The sequence below is a fragment of the Bos taurus genome, chromosome 5, assembly GCF_002263795.3.
Source record: "Bos taurus isolate L1 Dominette 01449 registration number 42190680 breed Hereford chromosome 5, ARS-UCD2.0, whole genome shotgun sequence".
Taxonomy (NCBI): Eukaryota; Metazoa; Chordata; class Mammalia; order Artiodactyla; family Bovidae; genus Bos; species Bos taurus.
In genome coordinates this window covers 67,763,825-67,788,198 of record NC_037332.1, presented here as the reverse complement: position 1 = coordinate 67,788,198, position 24,374 = coordinate 67,763,825, and the positions used below count along the sequence as shown (strand labels likewise).

The following is a 24,374-nucleotide window of genomic DNA, read 5'->3' as shown; positions in this document are numbered from 1 at the left end:
GCCCATCTGTGATGTTGACGGTCCAGGGAAGACCGATCCAGACTGCACTCAGGGAAAGACAGCGAGGGAGCTTGCACCGAAGCAAGAACGGGCCATGGAGTCTTGCAGTCCAAATGTCATCTGGTTGGGAAAAGCCACACGTTGGTGTTGCAATATTTTAAAGGATGCGCAATATTTTAAGGGATATGCAATATTTGAAGCTGGGGTGAAGGCTCACTAGTCTGACAACTTGTTAAACCTGAAGGAGAGGACTGTATCTTTAGATGGAATCTGAAAAACTAACACCGGAGCTCGGTGGTCGACTGAGAAGGACCGCTGTGCTTGTGGCAACATTTACAGCGACACAAGGCGAACACGAGGCACTTTCAGCACCAGGAGGCAATCGCCGCACAGATCCACCCTGTAGCTCGGGTGTCGCCCTGGCCCGAGGCTTCTAACCTTGGTTTACCCTTCTTAAAAATCGAGGCGCAGGCAGCTGCACTCAGGCTGGTGAGACGCTTCCACGTGGGGGAAGGGAGGGGATTGAAAAAAGAGGGCGGGCTAAGAAATCACCCTTCCCAAAGCCTGGGGAAAACACCGCGGGAAGCAACTCCGCACAGACCTCAGCAGCAGCTCACTCGGCCCTAGTCCCTGGAAGCCCCAGCCGAACTAGGAGGCCACTGGACGGCTAGGATAGCCCCGCAGGACCGGCCCGCCGCAGCCTGCAGCCGGTTCTGCAGGCTGGCACAGCCTCGGCCACCGGGCGCGTGGGGCGGGGTCGGAGGCGGGGCCGGGGCCGGGGCGTGGCCGCGCCGGGAGGGCGCGCGGGAGGCGCGGAGGGAGGGTGTCGTGCCGAGGGAAGCGGCCCGCGGCGGAGGGAGGGGAGGCCGAGTCCTGGAAGCGGAGCTCCGCGCTGGGACTGGTTCCTTCGCAGCCATTTTCTGTCCAACCAAACAGCCGATTGGAGACGGGAGCCAACCAGGGCTGCATTGGAGGTTTGTGTCTCGCTTCGGCCAATGATCGCTCCTAAACCGACTCCACTTTAGCTCGAATGAAATGTCCGTCTCCTCCCGGCGCCGTCCCCGCCGCCAACGCCGCCGCGGCCGGGGGCACTCGCCTCCCTCCTGCCCACCCGCCCTCCCGCCTGGGCCGGGGCCGGGGCCGGGCGGGCGCCTGCGAGGCCTGTCCCGCTGCGGGCCCGGCCGGGGAGCGGGCGCGGGGCCGCTCCTCGGCTCTTTGTGCGCCGGGCCGAGGAGTGGCGGGACGCGGGCCAGGCCGCCTCTTGCTCGCCGCTGCCGAGCTCAGGGCCCGAAGCCGAGGAGGGAGCACCGGGGCACCGTCGGGCCCGCTCTCGGCTGCGTCCCGACCGGCTCCATTTTGTGCGGAGTGCCGGCCGTGGGGGCGGGGGACGCGGCCGGGACCCCCGGCCCGGATCCTGCCCCCACCCCCGGGCCTGGCCCCCTCGCGGGGGTTCCCGGGGACGCCCCCATTTGCGCCTGTCCGCCCGCCCGCGGGGGCACGGCGGGGCCGGGCCGCTTTGTCTGCTGCCCCGGCACCCCGGGCGCCGCGCGGCGGGCAGGCGGCGGGCGTTGGGCGCGGGCCCGGGCCCGGGCCTGGGCCGGGCGAGTCGGGGGGATGCGCGCCAGGGAAGCCCGCGCGGCGCGGGCGGGACTGACAGGTCGGCCGAGCGGGCCGGGGGGCCGGGGCCAGCCCGCTTACCTTCGTAGGGGAGGAAGCCAGGTCCCCGGGAGGAAGGAGTGGATTTCGTTTCCCCGCAGTCTGGTTTACGCGTAAAGAATGCAGCCATCTGGCGGCTTGCGGTCCCTGGACTTGCCCCGAAGGTGGGAAGGAAGCTTTCCGGATTGGGCTAAGGTTTTAATCTTTGGTGGGAGGCGGGGAGGATGTGCCGGGCCTTAGGAGTAGTAGTCTCCGAGAACAAAGAATTACGGGGCACCCACAAGTCGTAATCTTGCCTAGAGTACTTTAATGAGATGATTTAAGCAAGGTTAGGTAATGTAAGACTTGAAAAAAAAAAAAAAAAGAATAGCATCCCTCTTAACCTGCGTGGACTCAACGGTTCGTGCCACGAATTGCCGGGATGGTTTCCGCTCTCTGATATGGAAACTAATCAACAATGTGAAGTGATGAGGTAACCTGATCAATGTAAGTGGTACTAACAAATAGGAATTTTACTTGTAAAATAAAAAGTTTAATCCCAATACCTCAAAAGGCAATTATTCCTTCCTCACACTGCTCCTGTAGTTTAATTTAGGGATTGCATTGATGCAAAACTCGGGTCTTGATGCCAGAGACTGGAGGGTGGAGGAAGAGTCTGCTGCTTTTCTTGGATACAAATTTGCATTTCTTTAAACATTAAACAGATGTATGCATTCCCTTGAGCTTTCACATATATCATAACCTGCCTTTAAGAAAATATATACCGTATGCGGTGATTGTGTTTTTAATATACCAAGTCTAAATATATACTGACTCAACTATTTGGGTGAGCGATTGTAGTGAGGTGTGCACCCCCTCCCCGAGCAAAATACATAAATATATACAGCTCCTACATTTTAAGTGTTCTGAAGATTCTCCCCCTACCCTCCTCCAGACTCCCTTTGAAAAATAACACTTAAAGCTACAAGGAAGGAATTTTCCGGGCAACTATAGGTTAGAAAGAGGACGTTATCTGAAAAGAAATTAGAAATTGCTCTTAAGATTATAGCAGAGTAGACAGTGCCAGCCAATCTTGCTGCCTAGACCCTTGTAATGGCATTTTAAAATTCAATTCAGTGGTTACGATTTTTTCTGCTATTTACTAGATTTCATGCTTGAATGCATATCCATATTTTTTATTCCTTTAAAAATTAACACTGAAAGGGTGTGTTTTTGTCCCCCTCATTCTCCATTTACTTGTTTTACTTGAGAAAAGGAAAAGCAAATGAGAAAGATTGTAACGTTGTAGTTGATGCCAGTTAATTCAGCTATTTATGCCTTACAGTGAGAATGAAGTGCTTTCCAAATGCAATTTTAGTCCAAAATGGTGGTGCCTTAAAATGATAAATAAAGGTTTTAATTGATTTTGTTGTTCTCTGGGCAACATTCGTCTTCTCACTATAATATGGGATGTTTAAAAGCATATATTCTGAGATAAATTTGTCTCCCCCTTGAGCTTTTGGACCCTAACAAAGAAAACCCTCAGCAAAAAATTAAGTTGATAAGTCTGGGTGTTGGTGTTTTAAATAGTTTAGATACGTGATGTGATTTTTTTTTTTTTTTTTTGGTCTCTTGCATATTATATAATTTGGTGTGTTGTGATGAATATTTATGATGAACATGACTAAATATATGTTGGAAAAGCAATATCTCTCCCCAATGGCATTAACTTTTTTGTAAGTTTTCCAAAATATATCTTCCAATTTAACAAACATTTATTGGGTGCTTGCATTTTGCATCATTTTATTGCCATATATTACATTAAATAATAGTAGGTAAAATTATACATGCCTTTAAAACTTTTACTAGGAAGAAAGCCTATGGGCTATACCTTTTTTTTTTTTTTAACTACTAATAGATGTTTATCTTCTAGGGTGAAATTGGGCAGAGATTAGACACCTTTTTTAGGCAGGTGTTCTTGAGTACCACTGACAACACGGTTCTCGCGTATTTCATGACAGTAAGTATGTTTTATCATTCTGGTTGTTAATTAGATTTGAACTGTAATTAACTGAAAACAAAATTATAACTGGTTTATACTGGAGATTCCTGCTAGAATGAGTGCCTTTCCCCAGATAGTACCTCTCCCCATTCCTGTTGCTTCCTTCTTCTCAGTGACCTGCATGTCTTAAGTATTTCCTCTGGGCCGCAGGGTTAAAAGTTGTCCCATCTCAGGTGGCTGGCTGTTTAGCTGGCAGGGCTTTAGTCAAATTGAATATTTAGAGGCAAGTTATGTGTGGAACAGAAAATGCTGGTTCTAAGGGTAGCACAAGTGAAAAGAGAGGTGTGGTGGGCTGGGTAGCTGGGAATGTCACAGAAGGAACTAGTAGGGCTGGAACTGAGCCTTGAAGGATGAGTAGGGCTGGATAGGTAGACGTTGTCGCCAGAAGTTGAACCCTGAAGGCAGGGCTGAGTGACTTTTGTTGGTGGCAGGGAAGTGGATCTGCATGGTGCAGGTGGGGATCTCACAGGGTAATCTAGTGAAGAGATACCACTTGGCCTGTCTGAATACTTACTTTTGAATGGGATACTATGTCTGTGACATGAGGCATGTCACAACTTCCTTGAGACAGGATTACCTCACTCATTAAACAAAAGAACTGTACCTGGTGATCCATAAATAAGGTTTTTTAGCCCTGAAGAGAGTTGAAAATCAGTTTTCAACTGGTTTAGTTTAGTTAGGTTTAAGAAGGGAATCACTCATGTAAAGCCATGAAAACTAGGTTTGGATTTGACATGGAAGACTTTTAGAACCATCATAGGTTCAAGAGCTATAAAAGCAATGTTTCAGTGACATTAGTCTTAAAACATTATGTACCCAAGTAGCTTGGATTGTAGTCCAGTGGAAAGAGAAAAGGAAGGGCATATCCAGAAAACATTTAAAAAGAGGTCACAGATTAGGTAGAGCTTGGAGGAGATGGAAGAGCCTAAGATGACACTGGATAATTAGCCTGGAGGAATAGAGAGATGGCATTGTTCTTAATGGAACAGTTCAAAAGGAGCTCCCCTCCACTGCCTCCCTGCAAGGGATGGGGAAGTTGAATTTCATTTTCCAGTATCTTAAGTTTCCAGTGGCAGGATAATCAAACATATCTTACAGGCCTGGCTTGCGTGAGTGGCAGTCACGATATGGTTGTAGATGCAGGATTTATGAGCATAGAAGTGATATGTAATGAGTTTATTAAGAAAGTAAGGGAAGAAAGAAAAAATGATTGTTGGTTAAAATTAACAGTTAAGTGGGATGGGAGGGCGCGGGGAAGAATACTGCTTTGGAAATGAAGGAGAATTCCAAGCATAAATGTGGGATTAGCAGAAGCCAGCACTACAAAGAATAGTAGAATGGTCAAGTAGGTTGAAGGCAAAATCTCTGGCAACTTTTGTGAGCAGTTTCACTATCTTGTTGGGATGGAAACGCACATGTTACGGAGTTTCAGTTGGAATGAAGAGGGTGTGTAAGGACTGTCAGGGTGAGAATGAACCAGAATGTGTAACAGAATTAAGGTTGTAGGTGTCTGTGTCCTTCAATGTGTTTAATGAGGGAGATTAAGAATGTTTAAGGAAGAATGAAGAAGCTGGTATCAGAGATGAGGAATCATTGTGTTACTCCTTATCTACAGAGATAAGGAACTGATCCAGAGATCAAGTGAAAGGGGTTGTGTGAAAGAGAAAACACTTATGCCTGGGAAGAAGATGAGAACTGTATTTGAAGAGCCAGTAATGATACTAGGTTACATTTGTTGAGTTCTTACTTTGTATCATGCATTTTGCTAAGTGCTTTTTATACAGTACTTCGCTTCATAGTAACTTCATTTTGAAAATGGGAAAGTTAATATTGTCCTTGCTTGAGGAACATCTTTGAATGTTTTCAGTATACAGTCAGTAGACTCAGAATTTAGAGGGGGCAAATTAAAGATATAGGCTTAAGGACTATTTGAAAACCCATCAAGAACAAATACTGTACAGTACTTGGCATATGAGACTCCAGACTTACTCCCATTTAGGGTGCCACCTTTGGCAAGTCATTAGCCTCATATAACTTCTGTTTTCTCACGTGTTTCATTGGGTCATGAACATTGCATAAGATATTTAGAAAGTGTTCAGTAAGTGTTAAACATTAAAAAGAGCACTATTTACACTTTTGTGCAACAAATTATTCAGTTCAGTCGCTCAGTCATGTCTGACTCTTTGCGACCCCATGAATTGCAGCACGCCAGGCCTCCTTGTCCATCACCAACTCCTCGAGTTCACCCAAACTCATGTCCATTGAGTCAGCAATGCCATCCAGCCATCTCATCCTCTGTCGTCCCCTTCTCCTCCTGCCCCCAATCTCTCCCAGCATCAGTGTTTTCCAATGAGTCAACTCTTCACATGAGGTGGCCAAAGTACTGGAGTTTCAGCTTTAGCATCAGTCCTTCCAAAGAACACCCAGGACCGATCTTTAGAATGGACTGGTTGGATCTCCTTGCAGTCCAAGGGACTCTCAGGAGTCTTCTCCAACACCACAATTCAAAAGTATCAATTCTTCTGCACTCAGCTTTCTTCACAGTCCAACTCTCACATCCATACATGACCACAGGAAAAACCATAGCCTTGACTAGATGAACCTTTGTTGGCAAAGTAATGTCTCTGCTTTTCAATATGCTATCTAGGTTGGTCATAACTTTCCTTCCAAGGAGTAAGCGTCTTTTAATTTCATAGCTGCAATCACCATCTGCAGTGATTTTGGAGCCCAAAATAATACAGTCTGACACTGTTTCCACTGTTTCCCCATCTATTTGCCATGAAGTGATGGGACCAGATGCCATGATCTTCGTTTTCTGAATGTTGAGCTTTAAGCCAACTTTTTCACTCTCCTCTTTCACTTTCATCAAGAGGCTTTTGAGTTCCTCTTCACTTTCTGCCTAAGGGTGGTGTCATCTGCGTATCTGAGGTTATTGATATTTCTCCTGGCAATCTTGATTCCAGCTTGTGCTTCTTCCAGCCCAGCGTTTCTCATAATGCAGTGTTTCTCTGCGTAGAAGTTAAATAAGCAGGGTGACAATATACAGCCTTGATATACTCCTTTTCCTTTTTGGAACCAGTCTGCTGTTCCATGTCCAGTTCTAACTGTTGCTTCCTGAGCTGCATATAGGTTTCAGGTCAGGTGGTCTGGTATTCCCATCTCTTTCAGAATTTTCCACAGTTTATTGTGATCCACACAGTCAAAGGCTTTGGCATAGTCATTAAAGCAGAAATAGATGTTTTTTCTGGAACTCTTTTCCTTTTTCCATGATCCAGCGGATGTTGGCAATTTGATCAACAGATTATTAGTGTAGTTAAAATACTGCCCCATCAAAAAATTACAGAATAAAATTTACTACTTAATCAGCTGACCATTTATTGCACTTAATATTTTAGAGAACAATATTATCAGTTCAACTAAATACTTAGGATAGTTAATTTAATGGGATTTAACTCCTTGTTGGGATTTCTCATTTCCCTTGGATCTAATGATTGATCATTCTTATCAGTATCCCTTGTGTTCTTTCCTGTTTGCTGTCTGGATGGAATCCACCACTTTAGCTTCTCTGTTCTTATCAAGCTTGTAAGTATCACAGCTGGACCTATTGGTTCCACTAGACATGCCTGGTCACCAGCTTCAGCTGGGCTCCCTTCATCACCCAGCACTCCACTCCCCTTGCTTTTGCATTCTCCAGGGAAAGCCATCTGTCTCCCCAGCTGTAAGAATCCCAGCATTATCCTTGGTTTTTGCTCCAGCTCTTAGTCAGCCACCAAGTCTGCTGAGTTTACCAATGAAAAAGCTTTGTAGTCTCTGCTTCTGCTCTCCAGTGCTGTTTCCTGTCAATACTGGGAAAGTTCGTCATCTGGCCTGAACTCTTGCCCTAAACACAGCATATGGTTCTTACTGGTCTTCTGACCCCATTCTTGCTTTCCTTCCAGTTCATTGTCTACACGGGACTGTAACCAGAGTGATCTTTTTAAAAAGAAATCGGGCTGGCATTCTTCTGTTAAAACTCTAATTTGATTTACTCTTGTCCACAAGGCACTGCTTGACCTAGCCTCTACTTAGCTCATTCCAGGCCACCAGTATTGTGTCTCAGTTTCCTTTGCCTGGAACATTCTTGTCCTATCTTTGTTTGCCTGATTGCTGTTCACCTTTCAGTCTCAGTGTAAATGTCATCTTCTTAAGATGCCCTTCCTTGATTGAGGTTCCTTATGGAGTCAGCTCCAAAAGTGTATCATAAAACATCTTTGTTTTCCTCAGCATTGGGCACTAGCAATTAGTTAATGATTTATAATTATTTAATAGCTATATATAACATTTACTGAGTACTCTTATAGTACTGTGCTCATCCCACTTGCCAGTTATTAGCAGGGAATTCAAATCAGATGATCTGATTCCAGAGCCTGTGCCTTGGAAATGTTAATGGGCTGCGCTCCCCACCCCTTCTCCTTGCCCCCAGTTTACGTAATATTTGTCTTCTCTACAAGACAGGACAGAGACCTTGTCTTTGTTGTTGACCTGTTAGGTCATCAGCACATGGTACAGACCTGATAAATACTAGGTGCTTACTTGGTAAATATTTGTTCACTGGCTTACTTATGCTCTACAAACTATTTTGAAATTTTAGTAGGAAGTTTTAGAACTAGAAAAAACCTTTGGGATGTATCTAGCAAGTTACCCCCCTCATTTTTTATACATATAAATAAGAGAATAGCTAGCATATTATAGGCATCAAAGATGAGGCTAATATGTGGAATGGTAAGAGCCTTGGGGATTCAAAGACGGGAACACTAATTTCTGGCTTACAGAATAGGGTAAATCAGATTCAGAAAGATGGATGAACACTGGGATTAAAGTATCAGGCAGGATTTTAATGGTAGAAAAATAGAGGAGAGGAAGACAGGAGTGGTGAAATGACAGAAAAGCTAAGGCTTGCAGAACCAAAGACACACACAACTAAGCGGATGATGTGTGGCTCATCTTCAAAGGAGGGATGGCGAGACGTGATGTCTCCTAAGTACACTGTGTGCCAAAGTCCGTCCTTAGTAGGTTTCTGTTCTTTTTTTAATTCCAACAACTCTATGAAATACTTGTAGAAATATTTTTTGGAAGACTGAGGTTTAGAAGCTAATGCTATTAATTCTGGTGATGATCTTGCTGCTAATTCCAGTTCAGGACAAGATAATGTGACTTAAACTTTTTGCCTTTAATACTTTTTTACATTGTATTTATAAATTAATTAATCTCTTGCTAAGTTGCTTCAGTCGTGTCTGGCTCTGTGCGACCCCATAGACAGCAGCCTACCAGGCTCCCCCGTCCCTGGGATTCTCCGGGCAAGAACACTGGAGTGGGTTGCCATTTCCTTCTCCAATGCATGCAAGTGAAAAGTGAAAGTGAAGTCGCTCAGTTGTGTCCAACTCTTCGAGACCCCATGGACTGCAGACCACCAGGCTCCTCCGTCCATGGGATTTTCCAGGCAAGAGTACTGGAGTGGGGTGCCATTGCCTTAGACCATGGTTATTTCAACAGTCTTGCTCAAAAGCTAATTAAAAACCCAGGCTATCTTGTAGACATTGATTTAGCAAAAGATTTGTTACTGCTTCATCCCCCCCCACCTTCCTAAAAAAACAAACTGGATTTGTTTCCAGTTGTACACACTTAAACAACCACTTTGATCCTGTCTCTGGTACCTTAATCTTCCCTAGGGCATTGTAAAAACCAGTAAATTCACAGCTATCCTAATTGAACTTTTTCATGGGTAGTAAATCCATCATCATATCTATTAAAGGCTATTCTCCTAGTATCTTTTTAGCATTTTAGGATCAAAATAGCGTTTTATAATTGGGTAATATTTCATGCATATATTAGCTGTTTAAGGTGGGGAAGGTGAAATTATTATTTCCATTTTGTATAGAAATACATTTAACTGGTAAGGATGCTTGTTTTTAGGGATCAGTGAGAGTCTAAATCCAAGCTCACTGACTATCGTTTACCACCTCTTAGAGGGCACTAAGAAGCATCATAAATAGGTACCCTGTACTTCTACAAATTATTAAAAGTAGGTGAATTCTTTGCTCTGCCCCTCAACAGATGCATCAAATGCCATGTTGTTGAATACTTGGAAACTAGCTTGGTATTTTAGTATTATTTAATAGATAAAAATCCAACAGAGATGGAAAAGAGGTATTGCATAAGGACTCAAATATTGCAGTTAATAACCTCAAGTTTGTGCTAGGTCATGAACCTTGATAAACATTTTGGATTAGGTGTCTCCTTGAAAAACATATATAAATTAGATTTAATTTTGCTATATTTTTTATTCAGATAACACATTCAAAAAATTTCTACCCACAAATAGCCAATCCCTTATTGTTTTCAATAGTATTTGCAAAGCAGAAAGACTTCTAGGATTTGCCATGTTGGAATGGAGACAGTTCAGGACTTATGGTTTTAGTTTTTCTTCCTTCCAGATTCTCCTTCTTTTACTTCTGAGCAAAATTAAGCAGGGTTCTTATTTTGTTTTGTTTGAACTTTTTATTTTGTACTGGGATGTGGCCAGTCAACAATGTTGTGATAGTTTCAGGTGAAGAGCAAAGGGACTAAGCCATACATATAAATAAGCAGGGTTCTTTTATTTTTATTTTGCCACACTGCATGGCTTGAGGAATCTCAGTTCCCTGACCAGGGATTGAACCAGGGCCATAGCAGTGAAAGTGCCAAATCCTAACCACTAGACCACCAAGGGACTCCCAGGGTTCTTTTAAAATACTCATTTTAACACTCATTTTTGTCTGTGGTTATACAGGCACCCCACTCTAGTACTCTTGCCTGGAAAATCCCATGGATGGAGGAGCCTGGTAGGCTGCAGTCCATGGGGTCACTAAGAGTCGGACACGACTGAGCGACTTCACTTTCACTTTTCACTTTCATGCACTGGAGAAGGAAATGGCAACCCACTCCAGTATTCTTGCCTGGAGAATCCCAGGGACGGCGGGGCCTGGTGGGCTGCCGTCTATGGGGTCACACAGAATCGGACACGACTGAAACGACTTGGCAGCAGCAGTAGCAGCATAACACTTTCATATTTTAATATGCAGATCTCCAATCTCCCTGACCCCTCCTTTTCTTTTTTTCTGTATAAGTCAAAAGTCTGGGAGTAGGGGGTAGGGAGGAGTGAAAATGAACCTTTCAGTTCCAGGGGATGAGCTTGTTCAAAATGTGGGTATACTTTTGGGCTGCTTGGGTACAGAACTGTGCAAGAAATCCATGTTTCTTATACCAAACAATAGTTTGAACCAGGACATTGTCTCTGTAGAACTTCTGAGATAGCAAAGAAAGTCTGCAGCAAGAGCAAAAATGCTCGTGTAGGAATACACCTGGCTTTAGCAGGAGATCTGCACATGCTGGATATAGGTGACTTCCAGGTGACTCACTGACAAGCTGATTTTGGCTCTTCTTGTTATTCCAGGGATAAATTAGGTTGTAAGTCACGCTTGCCTATACGGTATTTGAGGATTATGCAATTGAAAAGAAAGACGTGTGTTTTAGATTTATTTCCCTGTAGGCTTATCACTTAATGGAGTGTAGGTAGGAGAATCTTGAATCGTTGGCATATGATTAAAAGGTTTCCAAAACAAGAAGTGGAAATGTTTTCCTTTAGTAAACACTTTAGTAAATGTTTCTTTTAGTAAACATTCCATAGCTTAAAGCTATGTAAAATTGACTCATCCTATAACAGTTTATGAGCACTGAATCTATTATGTAGTTTTTTAGATAAATTTTATTGAAGATTATTGAAAAGCTTTTTTTTCTTGTAGATGGATGGTGACAGTTCTACCACAGATGCTTCTCAACTAGGGATTTCTGCAGACTATATTGGAGGGAGTCATTATGTTATACAGCCTCATGATGGTAAGAAAGCCACAATTAGAAACACATTCACAAGTAGGAAAAATGAGAAAGTGGAAATTTTATTGATGTGATTACTTTTGTCTTTACAGGAAAATTTGAAATCTTTTGTCACAGTTCAGTGTTCGTCTAAAAGGTGTACTTGCTTATTTTTATTAGAAATAGTTTTCAAAAGAATGATGGGTTTTAGAAAAGAATTCTGTAATAGTATGCTTTTTTAAAGCTAGTACAGTTTCTTTAATTTGTTACTGGTTCCCTACTTCAGTTCAGTCGCTCAGTGGTGTCCAACTCTTTGCGACCCCATGAACCGCAGCACACCAGGCCTCCCTGTCCATCACCAACTCCTGGAGTTCACCCAGACTCACGTCCATCGAGTCAGCAATGCCATCCAGCCATCTCATCCTCTATCATCCCCTTCTCCTCCTGTCCCTAATCCCTCCCAGCATCAGAGTCTTTTCCAATGAGTCAACTCTTCGCATGAGGTGGCCAAAGTACTGGAGTTTCAGCTTTAGCATCAGTCCTTCCAAGGAATACCCAGGACCGATCTCCTTTAGAATGGACTGGTTGGATCTGCTTGCAGTCCAAGGGACTCTCAAAGAGTCTTCTCCAACACCACAGTTCAAAAGCATCAATTCTTCTGCGCTCAGCTTTCTTCACAGTCCAACTCTCACATCCATACATGACCACTGGAAAAACCATAGCCTTGACTAGACGAACCTTTGTTGGCAAAGTAATGTCTCTGCTTTTGAATATGCTATCTAGGTTGGTCATAACTTTCCTTCCAAGGAGGAAGCGTCTTTTAATTTCATGGCTGCAATCACCATCTGCGGGGATTTTGGAGCCCAAAATAATATAGTCTGACACTGTTTCCACTGTTTCCCCATCTATTTCCCATGAAGTGATGGGACCAGATGCCATGATCTTCGTTTTCTGAATGATTGTATATGAAAAATTCTTATTCAATTGATAGAGTAAACTAGTTCTTTAGTGGGTGGGTGCTAGCTATTAATAATATTTCCAGTACTTATGAGCATATGTAGTTTTATTTTTTATTCAATATTAAGTATTAACTGTGTATTAGAATGGCAGCATTATGTTGGCCTGTTAGAAATAATTTGCTTTTGTGGCATTCTGATGAGTAGAATTAAAAAATACTAAGATGAAGGTAGTTGACGGTGGGTGATTGATTATTTACTTCATTTTTAAACAATTCAAACAAGTTAATTTTGATAACATTTTAAAATTGAATCAAGTACCTTTCTTATGTAACATATATAAAAGAATGGGAAGTTTACTTTCAGGATACTGCATTTAATCATAAAAGGATACTTGTACTGTGAACACTTCAGTTATATCTACATCTGTATAATTTGAAAATTTACTTTTTGTAAGAAGATTATATTACCGCTATAGCTTTGTTCAGAAACTATTACTACCTTAGTAATAATCCAATTGGGTCAGTAATATTCACGTCCAGTTTTTCTGTCCTATATAAACTTGGCTTTGGATAAACATACATCCTCTTAATACATCCTCTTAGCTATATGCATGGAGCCATAGATCAGTCTCTTATGTTTTATAGCTAAGTTATGTAACAAATATTTATTTGTTCAACAACCTCCTCTGTTGAAGCTGCTTTACCAAATGGAAGAACATAAAGCTGATACTGGGCCTCAGCCAAAAGCTAAGAGGAGAATGAGAAATAAGAATTACAGAATGTGTTAGAGAAGAGACAAAGAAGCACATGTGATATTTTGTGAGAGAGATCGCTTCTGAAGGTGCAGTAGAGACGTATTTGAGCTTTTTGGAGAGTTAATAGGCAGAGTTGAGGATAAAAGTATTCTAGGCAGTGGGTTTGAAATTAATGAGGATATTTATTCAGTATGGCTGTGGGAAACTTGTGTAAAGACCTGCCATTTTAATCCTGAAAAATAATTAGGAGATGAATCAGAATGTATCCTAGGTTGTTTCAGGGTAGTCTTCTCTGTCTTGAAGTAAAAATTATGAGAACCTATAAACCTGTTATTTTCCTTTAGATACTGAGGACAGCATGAATGATCATGAAGACACAAACGGTTCAAAAGAAAGTTTTAGAGAACAAGATATATACCTTCCAATTGCAAATGTTGCAAGGATAATGAAAAACGCCATACCTCAAACGGGAAAGGTAATGCAGAGGAGAAATTTAACTAGGTTTTATTTTTCAGGGGTGAAGAGGGGGAAAGTCAAACTACATGAACACAGTTCATGAATGTAGTTAGCTATTGATTTCAGTCATTCAGCCTTTCAGCAGAATACTTAGTTCAGTGGTACACACTTGGTTACTGAGCAGTGTTCCAATTTCAGTTCTCTTATATCCCCCAAAGCTCCCCCTCCCCCACTTGCTGGAAGCAGATAAAACAGAATTAAGAATCATTTTAAAAATAGGTACATTGTTAGAACTATCAGGTTTGGGGTCTGTGAAGTTGTAACTTCTAAAATGTTGCATCAAAATTGGATCATGTTGGACTAATGGATATTCCGCCCAAGTCTATATATCTGGAAACTCTGTCTATAATTGTAAATGTTAATATACATTTAAATTTCAGCTGGCATGATTTTTAAAAATTTTTATTTATTTTTGGCCATGCCCCATGCATGGCATGTGAGATCTTAGTTCCCCACCAGGGTTTGAACCTGTATCCCCTATGATAGAAGCCTAGAGTCTGAACCACTGGACCACCAGGGAAGTCCTTGGCATGATATTTCTAAGTTGTTTTGTCTCATAGAGAAACAACCATATAAATAGTTAACCTATAACAGCTTTAAAAACTTATTGTCATTCTGCTTATCACTTGGTCTGAACTGAAGTCCACACTTTTTATATTGTTTTACATTGCATAATAAGCTTTCTCTCATTTTATTGTAGCTTAGAAAATACTTAGGAAAGTAATAAGGCTTACAAGGAAGTATATTATTAAATTATCTTGTTAGATGTTGCAATCTGAGTGGTCCTCCTGTGTTAAGGGGAAAGAAGCACAGCTGCTACTGACTGCTACCTAAGCAGGCCCGCGCCACAGGTACTGTGGCCACAGCCACCTGTGGTTACTGAGCACTTGAAATGTTGGCTGGTCTGACTTGAGATGTGATGTAAATATAAAACATACCCCAGATTTTGAAGGCATAGTATGAAAAAAAGAATAGAGATACCTCAATTTTTAAAATGTTTTTTATTGACGTATACTTCAACTTTTAAAAGGATTCTATGTTTAAATGATAATATTTTGGGTTTATTTGGTTAAACAAAATATATTAAAATTAATTTCATCTTTTTTTTTTTTTTTTAGCGTAGCTGCTAGAAAATCTAAAGTCCTGTATACAGCTCACATTATATTATCTTGCTTGACTGCATTTATGCAGTAACTCTTTGTTATTTTTCTCCAGGATGTAAAATAGGCATGGAGGTGAAAGTGTGTTTCAGGAAGGATTTGGTTATTGCTGTTAGACGTGACTTTGGAATTGCATGGTTTACTCTATTACAGTTTCACTTTGAAACCCTAGATCGCCTAGTGAAGAATTGTTTTTATAATGAGATGACAGGTGTGTGCTTCTTTTGGTAGGCTTTTTCATAAACTCAAAACCTATTCCTGACACTTCGTGTCTTTATTAATAAAAATGTCACTAGATGTCATTATTTCACTCCCTTGTAAGCCTTACACAAACTTATTTTGTTTTTAAAAACTTTCTGGTGTCCTCACTGGTGGAAATGCCACGGCAGAGAAGCAGGACTTGAGTCTAGCCCACAGTACACTCCAGACATAACAGGATTGATTTTCTTGAGCATTTGGTTAGTAAGAATTTTCATCTTTATTGGGTAATAGAGTCATCTAGTGGTTGCTTTTGTACCTAAATTCTGTTTTCTGTGAATAGCTGTCAAAGCCTCTCTCCTTGTATTTGAGTTTTCAGTCTCACTCTGGGGGTTTGAATTTTGATAGCATGCATTATTCAGTGTTACTAGCAGATATTTTTAAAGATTAAAGGTTAACAGTCATTAACTGAAATTTATATTCTTCTGAATAGCCTTTTATTTTTGCAGGTTGTTAGGAAAGTGGTGATTATATGCCCTGCAGATTTACCTTTGATTTTTCTCCTCAGATTGCAAAAGATGCCAAAGAATGTGTTCAAGAATGTGTAAGCGAGTTCATCAGCTTTATAACATCTGAAGCAAGTGAAAGATGCCATCAAGAGAAACGGAAGACAATCAATGGAGAAGATATTCTTTTTGCCATGTCCACCTTAGGCTTCGACAGTTATGTAGAACCTCTGAAATTATACCTTCAAAAGTTCAGAGAGGTAAGTAAAGTGTCTCCCATTATGCTTTTAAGAAAATTAAGGTACACTATTCCCTTTAACTTTTTAAACATGTGAATCATTTCTCAGAAGTATGTAATCACTTATATTATTGAACTTACATAGTAAGTCCTTTCTTCTTCCCTTTGTTTATTACTAATGGCAGCATAGTTATATAATGACTAAAAGAGCATGGACTCTGGATTTACACCACCTGGATGCTGAACTCCATGACCCTGGGCAGACTAAGTACTTTAGGCCTTGGTTTCCTGGTCTGTAAAGTGAGGCTAATAATAGGACTTAAGACAAAGTAAAACAATCCATGTACAACCCTTGGCCTGGCACATACTGAATGGTCAATAATGTCATTAATACCACATGCTGTTAGTGTTACTAATTTTAAAGAGGTAGTATCTCAGAGCTTGGGGCCGTTTAGATAAAAAGATAGGGAACTACAACTATATCATTTTCTTATATTAATTAAATTTTTCTATATCTCATGTTTGGTTTTACTTTGCCTATGGTATGAATTTGTGAAAATGAATTGAGATCAGCATATTTTTAAATTCTACACTCCAACTTGGGTGTCAGATTCATACTACTCTCAAAATATTTTCTTAATGTCTTTAGTGTTAGAATCCCATTAACTTTGTGATATCTGTACAAAATGACTGGAGTAGGAAGAGAATATGTTAATTTTTTACAGAACTTTTCCAGATCTTCAGCATCATTAGATCATTAGAACCTGAGAGTGGACAGACACTTAAGTGGTCTTTGATCCAAACTGTAATTCTGATTTAGGAATTTTAAACTCCCAGCTGTCTGCCTCAGTGCTGCCCAGTTGGCCAAGAGATGTGTATATAGTTAAATGATATTGGGATCACTTGTAGTAGATTTGCAAGCTGAGTATATTTTGCAGACTACTTCATCTGTAATTGGACTTTTCCTTTTGACGTAGTGTCGAATTAGAATAACTTCTTTTTACTCATAAATATTTTAGATTTTCTAGGTCATTACTAACACTGTCTTGTGATGACTACTGCATATATAGCAGTTAGCATTTTGAAGGACCTCTCCATATGTTATTAACCAGAAGTGTTAATAGTTTTATAATAATAGAAGCTTCTAATTCTAGGAACTAAGTAAGCATTCTTATTTAGGAAGAAGGTTTTTGTTGCTGCTGTTGTTTTGAGTACAAGTGATTACTGTTTCATTTCCTTCCCCAGGCTATGAAAGGAGAGAAAGGAATTGGTGGAGCAGTCACAGCTACAGACGGACTAAGCGAAGAGCTTACAGATGAGGCATTTAGTAAGCAGTGTTATGATACATTTATGCAACTAAATTGTTGGCAGTGATTAATAGGATATGTCTTTAGTGGAACTTTTGGAATATTAGCACTGTGTGTTTTGACATAGCACTATTTTGAACAGTTCTTACTAGTTCATGCCCTTATATTTGAAGTCTGTGAGGGATAAGTGTGTACATTTTAATTATGCAGAGATTATAATCTTTTACCAATAGTTCTGATTTCCATAGTCCCTAATTTTTTATTTAAGATTCATGAGATAGGAATATTGAGAATTGTTTACAATATTAAATCTTGCAATTTAAATAAATTTGAACTGAAGGTTTCTTAAAAATTGAGACATTAGGCATTGGTGAAATAAAAGGTCTATGGTGACTATATTTCTCATGTAAAATTTATATGTATATATTATATATTTCTCATATTTAAAATACATACTGCTTAGTTATATAAGTGTTGTTCTCAGCCAAGCCTAAGCCTAGAGTTTAGGTGTATTTATGAATCAGAAACTTAATCCATCTTTTATGCACATGAGCAGTTAGTACACTTCAGAAAACTGAAAAAATGCTATAGGAAAAAATGTGCTTTTGGGGAAACTTTTTTTAAATGGAAAATCACCCAGCCTTAAGATTCAGGTCAAGAAAGCAGATGCACTTCTTTGCCTACTTTAGCATTTGTTTGTTTGTCTTTTAGCTAACCAGTTACCAGCTGGCTTAATAACTGCAGATGGTCAGCAACAAAATGTTATGGTTTACACAACATCATATCAACAGGTACTGTACTTTTTTTGTATTTTAAATTACTTAAATTATATTCATTTTTTTTTTTTAATCACAGTTAACATCAACATAATTATTAAGAACTGGATAAAGAGGGTTGTTAAAAACCATTTTCTCAAAATATATAACTGTGTATAGTATTCTTTTACGGTTACAGATATGTACACAGATGTTCATTTAGTCTGTCCTTCATATCCACGGGTTCCACACCATGGATTCAACCAGCTGTGGATCATATGCCGTCTCCAATCTGTCGTTGGTTGAATCCGCAGATGGAATTTGCAGGTGCAGAACCCATGGATACTGAAAGCTGACTAAAGGACTTGAGCATCTGTGCATTTTGGCATCCACAGGACATTCTGGAACCAGTCTGCCGTGGATATTGAGGGAATGAGTGTATTCACACAGATTTCTATAAAGATATACAAGAGATTATTGAAGTAGCTCCCTTAGGTAGAAAGAATGGAGATTTGAGATGGGAACTAGTCTTATGTTTCATTGCCTTCTGTTTTTATTCTTTGAATGTTATAGTATACATGCTACTTTTAAACTATTTTCTTTAATTATGCTCAATTTAAATTTTCAAATCTTAGATTTCTGGTGTTCAGCAAATTCAGTTTTCATGATCTGAAGAAATGATGGAACGGAGAGTATGGAAAAACAAGTCTGTATACAGATTCTGGAACAGAGACATTAGAAGGAACTGACTGGTGAAAAGATGTCTCTTTGTATATTAAATAGCTGTAATGTAGCTTCCCAATGCTTGACTAATTGAGGTGTTAATTCTGACTTGAGAATCTTTTTCATGAATGATTTTAAAGAAAAATTTGGATTTTAAAGGTATTAAAATATTTTTGTTTTGTACGAGAGTTTGTTGCTCTGTATGACTCCTGTATGCATTGTATATTGCAATTTATTACTGTCAGAGATTTGTAGACAGTTTCTTATTTTCATATTGAATCATGTTACTTTTGTAATTCAAGTAAGCAGCTGGGTTAATTCATGATGTTTGCCCTTTTAATAAAATATAAGGGTAGAGTTCATTTTGAATGCAAGTTGCCTTTATTATAAATTTGAGTTTGTCTTGGTTATATAATATCTTGCATGATAACCTAGCTAGCTTTTTAGCATTTGCCATATTTATTAAAAATTAACTTTTTTTGTAAAACATTCATAGCTTAAACAGTACCATTTTTTTTTTAATGTAAGTGAGAGATTAAGTGTGAATGCAGAAGCAACTATTGTCTGCCCTATTCAACTTGGTGCCCGTTAACAGTGTTTACACTGTTCCTTGTGCCTGTTAAGATAGTTTTAGTTTATTGGAGCTTTTGTTAAGACAAGATTTGTTTTCGAGTTATATTATTATGAGTGTTGGAATTCATAAGTTTATTGTAGTCCTAGTGCTCTAGAAATGGTGCCCCTTTCATTTTGTGTATGATTTTTCCAAAGCATATCTTCAAATACTACATAATACCCTCTTCCAGAAGAGGAATTTTAGTCTGATGGTAAATGTCCTCATTTTACCTTTTTAATTGAAATGTCAAGTTTCCTAATATACTATGGGAACCAGGAAATGTCAGACATCATTGTGTGTGTACAGACCTTTTTTGCATGGGTGAGTGAATGAAATGAAGAGCAGAGTGAGTGCTGTGAATGGTATGAAAGAGAAGCTGCCAACTTCTAGTGTGCTGTCTTGATCTTTGCAATAAACTAAATTTAGATAATGTAACTTTGTATAATTTAATAGCACTGCACTTGGGTTGTTGCTTTTTTAAAGTGAGGAGATTTGTATTTTCTCACCTGTTCTTTTTGGTGATAATTTTTTAATCAACAATTGCTCTTGTATAGTTTGCCTAAAAGACACTTTGAGTGACTGTCATCTTGAAAGAACACTCAAATTTACAATGGAGAAGCAATTTCCCAGATATGGGCTGGACAGAAACATTTTCTTTGCCAGAAGGAGGTTTTGAGGGCACAACTGGGATAATCTGAAGTTAATAACTCCCGCTTTACCTTCCCATTTAAAGAATAATCTTCATTACAGAAAATTCAAATAGGCAAAAAAGGGTGGTTAAGCAAAATCAGCCATCATCCTACAATGTTAAAGGTAACCAGTGTTAATATTTTGGTAAATATTTGTCCTTTTACTTTGCTAAATATGTATATTTTTTATAAAATGGGCTCATACTTGCATACTGTTTTGTAACATGCTTTTTTCACTTAACAATATATTGTGAACATCTTTCCCAGGTCATTACGTAAGTTCTACTTTAATTTCTTTATTATTTTGTTGTATAGCTGAAACATAATTTATTTAATCCTCTGTTGGACATTTTGACTATATACATCTTTTCAGTTATAAACAACACTTCACTGAATCTTGTGTACATACATGACTGTTTTCTTCAAGTTAATTCTATTAGCAGAATTGTTGGTTTAATAGATATGCAAAATTAAGGCTTTTGATGCATATATAATTGTATTTTTGAAATATCTTCTATTTGATCCAGGCAGTATATCATTATATAACTGATAAAAGCACTTGATCTTTGGTTATCAGCTTCTTTCTCTAAAGTTTAAAGATTGGGCTGTTTAAGAATCAAGATAAAAAAGGAATTGAACAACTTTAAAATTTACATCAATATATACCAGAGCGAAATTCTAAATTTAATAATTTGCTATTAGTACCGAAACTTGAAAAGGTAAAATTGGTCAACTTTGGGTTATATGGGCTTCAGACTCTGAAAGAACATTGGCCACCTACAGGTGTCAGGTCCATAGTCCCCTCTGATGCATGTGAGAGACAGTGCTGCCTTCTCACCTGGCTATGTCGCATGTAATTGAATGTCGTGTTTTCTCCCTCCCTGGAACTTCTTATGTTAATAAGCTCCTTCTCCAGGGGATTTTCCCAACCCAGTGATTGAACCTGGGCCTCCTGCACTGCAGGCAGATTCTTTACCGTCTGAGCCACCAGGAAGCCCACATAAGCTCTTACATTAACCTGCAAGTTAATGAGTTTTTAAAATAATTGTGTACATACTGCTTTATGAGAATCTAAGAGAGACATGGGTATCAGTGACTAAGTCATAGAAGAAAGGACTTAAGTAGCTTCTATATACCCTCACTACCTCATTGTAATGGAGATGCTCTAGAGTTTTTTTTTAATGCTACCTTCCTAGCGTCATATGCTTGGTTATAATGATGTTTTAAGCTATTTGTATTTCTTTTCCTCTTAGTGTATATTACCTATGCAGTATTTTCCTTTCTTCAAGTTTTCTGGATTGCCTTACTGGGTCACAGGTATACCACTTAACCTTTAATAATGCTAACTGAACACAGATATTATGAAGGCCCAACTAAAAGGATTTCACAGCAGTATCGATTAGGCATGAAAAATTTAAAGAAAGTGTTTTTAAATAGTTTCTACCATTCACCAAGAATGAAATCTTGCAGTGTAAAATTTTCTTGGAAAATATATTTTCTTTTAGGGAAACTTGTTATCAGCAGTCTAAAACAAGACAATTATTTGTTGATTTATGTAGTAAATTATGCTTCTGAGTCACTTAAATGTTACTGGATGAGATTTCTACCAAAAGCCTAGTCTATTTTACTGAAAAAAAATTTTTTTTTAATTTATTATATTTTTGGCCACATACACGACTTGCAGGATCTTAGTTTCCCAACCAGAGATAAGGCCCAGGCCCCTGGCAGTGAAAGCACCAAGTCCTAAACACTGCCAAGGAATTCCCAAAGCCAGTCAATTTTAAATGTATATTTTTGGTCTCCCTGAATTTGACTATTTATAGATTAGTTTATGTAATAATTTACATATACATATATAGCATTAAACTTATAAAGCATACAATGTGCTCTTGAGTGAAAAACAGAACTCTACTTTGTCTTTCAAAGAGCTGTACTACACTGTCTAAAAAATACTCAGTTTTAATTTATGCTTTCTTTTAGAGCTGGAAATGTTACTTTGCTTAATTTCACCAAGCTGAGCTTCCTCTTGCTTCATTCTGTGCTGCCATCCTGGCCCACTGACTCCTTGTGCCCTGTTCCTTGATTCTTCCCACCACCCTGCCATGGCTTTAAACACATAAACTTCCCTCTGTCTAGAACATTCTTTCTCTTCCTCTGCCTGGCTAAGGCCTACTCATCCTTCAGATCTTAGTTTAAACTTCATTAGGAAAGCCTTTAAAACTTGTGTAAAAACTGTACTAATCATCACAGAAAATAGCGCCACCCAAGACTGTATTGTAATAGCCGATATGCTGGCTGCTATAGACTCCTGGATGTTTCTTTCAAGACTGTGCTGCTTTATATACCTGATTTTAAGAATTTTAAAACCAGAAGGCAGAATCCTTTCAAATCATGGACCATAGACGGCAATGGGATAGATTCATATCGCTGGCTTCTGGGCGTCACATTTTGAGATATAAGCTTGCCTATTAATACAGTTACAGCTTTCCCTGACCTTACTCCAAAGACAATTTCCTTTGGCACTGCATATCAAATAGACACCTGTGCAAGGTGATGTACTAGAAGAACTCCTTTGCCAAGTTTAATGCCACCAAGCATGCCACATAAAGTCAGTAAAGTAAGTGCTGGCTGTGTCTGTAGAGACCTAATGGCTATGTATTGGTTTTAGGGGCAGAAATTACAAGTTGATAGGTAATGCTCCATCTTCCAAAAAAATAAAAGATTAAAAAACTCTCACACTACAGCATAAGTTTTTGCCTCTTTTAAAAAGGCATAATTTAGGTCTTCCTTGAGTGTACTCTTAAGTGCAAACGGTAACAATTTTGTGTCTTACTTTTACACCTCTTTTCCAGGGCTTAATTTCAAAGCACATCTGAAAAGACAGTCCTGAACCTTTAAGCATTGGGTAATCGGTGGCTCAGTGGTAAAGAATCTGCATGCCAAGCAGGAAGTGCGGATTTGATCCCTGGGTCAGGAAGATCCCCTGGAGAAGGAAATGGAAATCCATTCCAGAATTCTTGCCTAGGAAATCCCATGTATAGAGAAGCCTCATGGGCTATAGTCCAGAGGGTCGCAAAAAGAATTGGATACAACTTAGTACTAAACAATAAATTGGTTGAAAACAAGTTGCTAGGAACAGACAAGTCATAACAGATAGTGCCTTTCAGCCAGGACAGGTATGTCAAAGGGCCCATTCATGCATATATAATGCCCAATATTAGGTTTATAGGAAACCAAATCCTTTTTTCCAGACCAAAGCAGTCACTAATCAACACAAGTAATATTGGGGCTAATAGCCATTTAAGGAAATGGCAGAGCCATTCTTTACTGTGGAGGAAGAGTGTGACTAAAAAAGTAGTTTTCTATACAATTCCATACTATAAAAGTGCTGTCTTGCAGGACAGTACAATGGAGAGAACAAGGCATCCTGTAATTCTGAATAGACTACAACCTATTATATTTCCTACTTATATTAGGGCAAAGTAAAGCAAATTTTAATTTCTACTTCCTTTCCGAGAGTAAGGCAGTCTAGATACCTTCAGTAACTCCTGCTTTAAAAAAACAAATGCTGAAAAAATGTAAGAAACAATCTAAAGTAGTATTAAATAATATATATTTTTAAAATGTTTATCACTGATTTGACATGAAAGTAGAAGGCATCTACAAAATGCCAAAACTGAAGTGCAAACAGGAAACCTATAAGGGAAGCTAGCACAAAAGCCCGCCTTTGCCACGAGAGTTCTGTCAAACTTGGAAGCTGCCAGTAGCTAGGGGATGAGACGGAAAGCCTGAGGCTCACTCAGGCCAGAATCTAGCTGAGCTACCACTTGAGAAGTGGGCACGAGGAGCCTGGCTATTTGGTGCTGGGTGGCAGGGGGCTAAATCACTACCACCCTCCAATTCATCGTCACTGGTGAGCCCTCAAGGTTCATGATCTGAAATCAGAGAACCTTCAAGATCATAATTAAAATTGGTCTCACTGGCTCCTAGGTGTTTGGCAGAACAGACAAATTCTCCTGGAGATCTCAATTTCAGTCCTTATTTCATGTAATTTGCATTTTTTCCAAGGAAAACAAGTTTCGGATATCACAAAACAAGGGGAAATGGCACCATAAATGAAAAACAACAAATTTATACAACAGACAGTACACTCACCCACAATGAATATTGGTATCAACACAAGAAAAATTAATGATGTATTGATATAAACTAATAGAAGCATGGAAAATATGAATAAGGAGCAAAAGATTATACAGAAAAAGAACAAGTACATTTGTAAAACAAATAGAACTCATAAAAAATAAAAAAAACGAGGGAAAAAATGAAAGATAAGAAATAGACAAAAATTTTAAAAAGATGATATGAGAGC

At 39.4% G+C, this 24,374-nt stretch overlaps 1 protein-coding gene and 1 non-coding gene across 7 annotated transcripts; one reads left to right on the top strand and one right to left on the bottom strand.

Annotated features, from left to right (window-relative positions):
- The first annotated feature begins 911 nt into the window (after window positions 1–911).
- NFYB (nuclear transcription factor Y subunit beta) lies at window positions 912–19,072 on the top strand. Of its 6 annotated transcripts, none has more exons than XM_059886699.1 (9): window positions 923–974; window positions 3,569–3,655; window positions 8,956–9,176; window positions 11,518–11,611; window positions 13,645–13,775; window positions 15,743–15,940; window positions 17,164–17,245; window positions 17,937–18,016; window positions 18,616–19,072. In XM_059886699.1, the coding sequence occupies exons 3-9, from the start codon at window positions 9,075–9,077 to the stop codon at window positions 18,646–18,648; spliced, it is 720 nt and encodes a 239-aa protein (XP_059742682.1). In that variant the 5' UTR covers window positions 923–974; window positions 3,569–3,655; window positions 8,956–9,074; the 3' UTR covers window positions 18,649–19,072.
- Window positions 10,374–10,446, bottom strand: TRNAE-UUC (transfer RNA glutamic acid (anticodon UUC)). The gene has a single exon. It is a non-coding gene; the product is annotated as a tRNA-Glu (tRNA).
- Window positions 19,073–24,374: the final 5,302 nt, after the last annotated feature.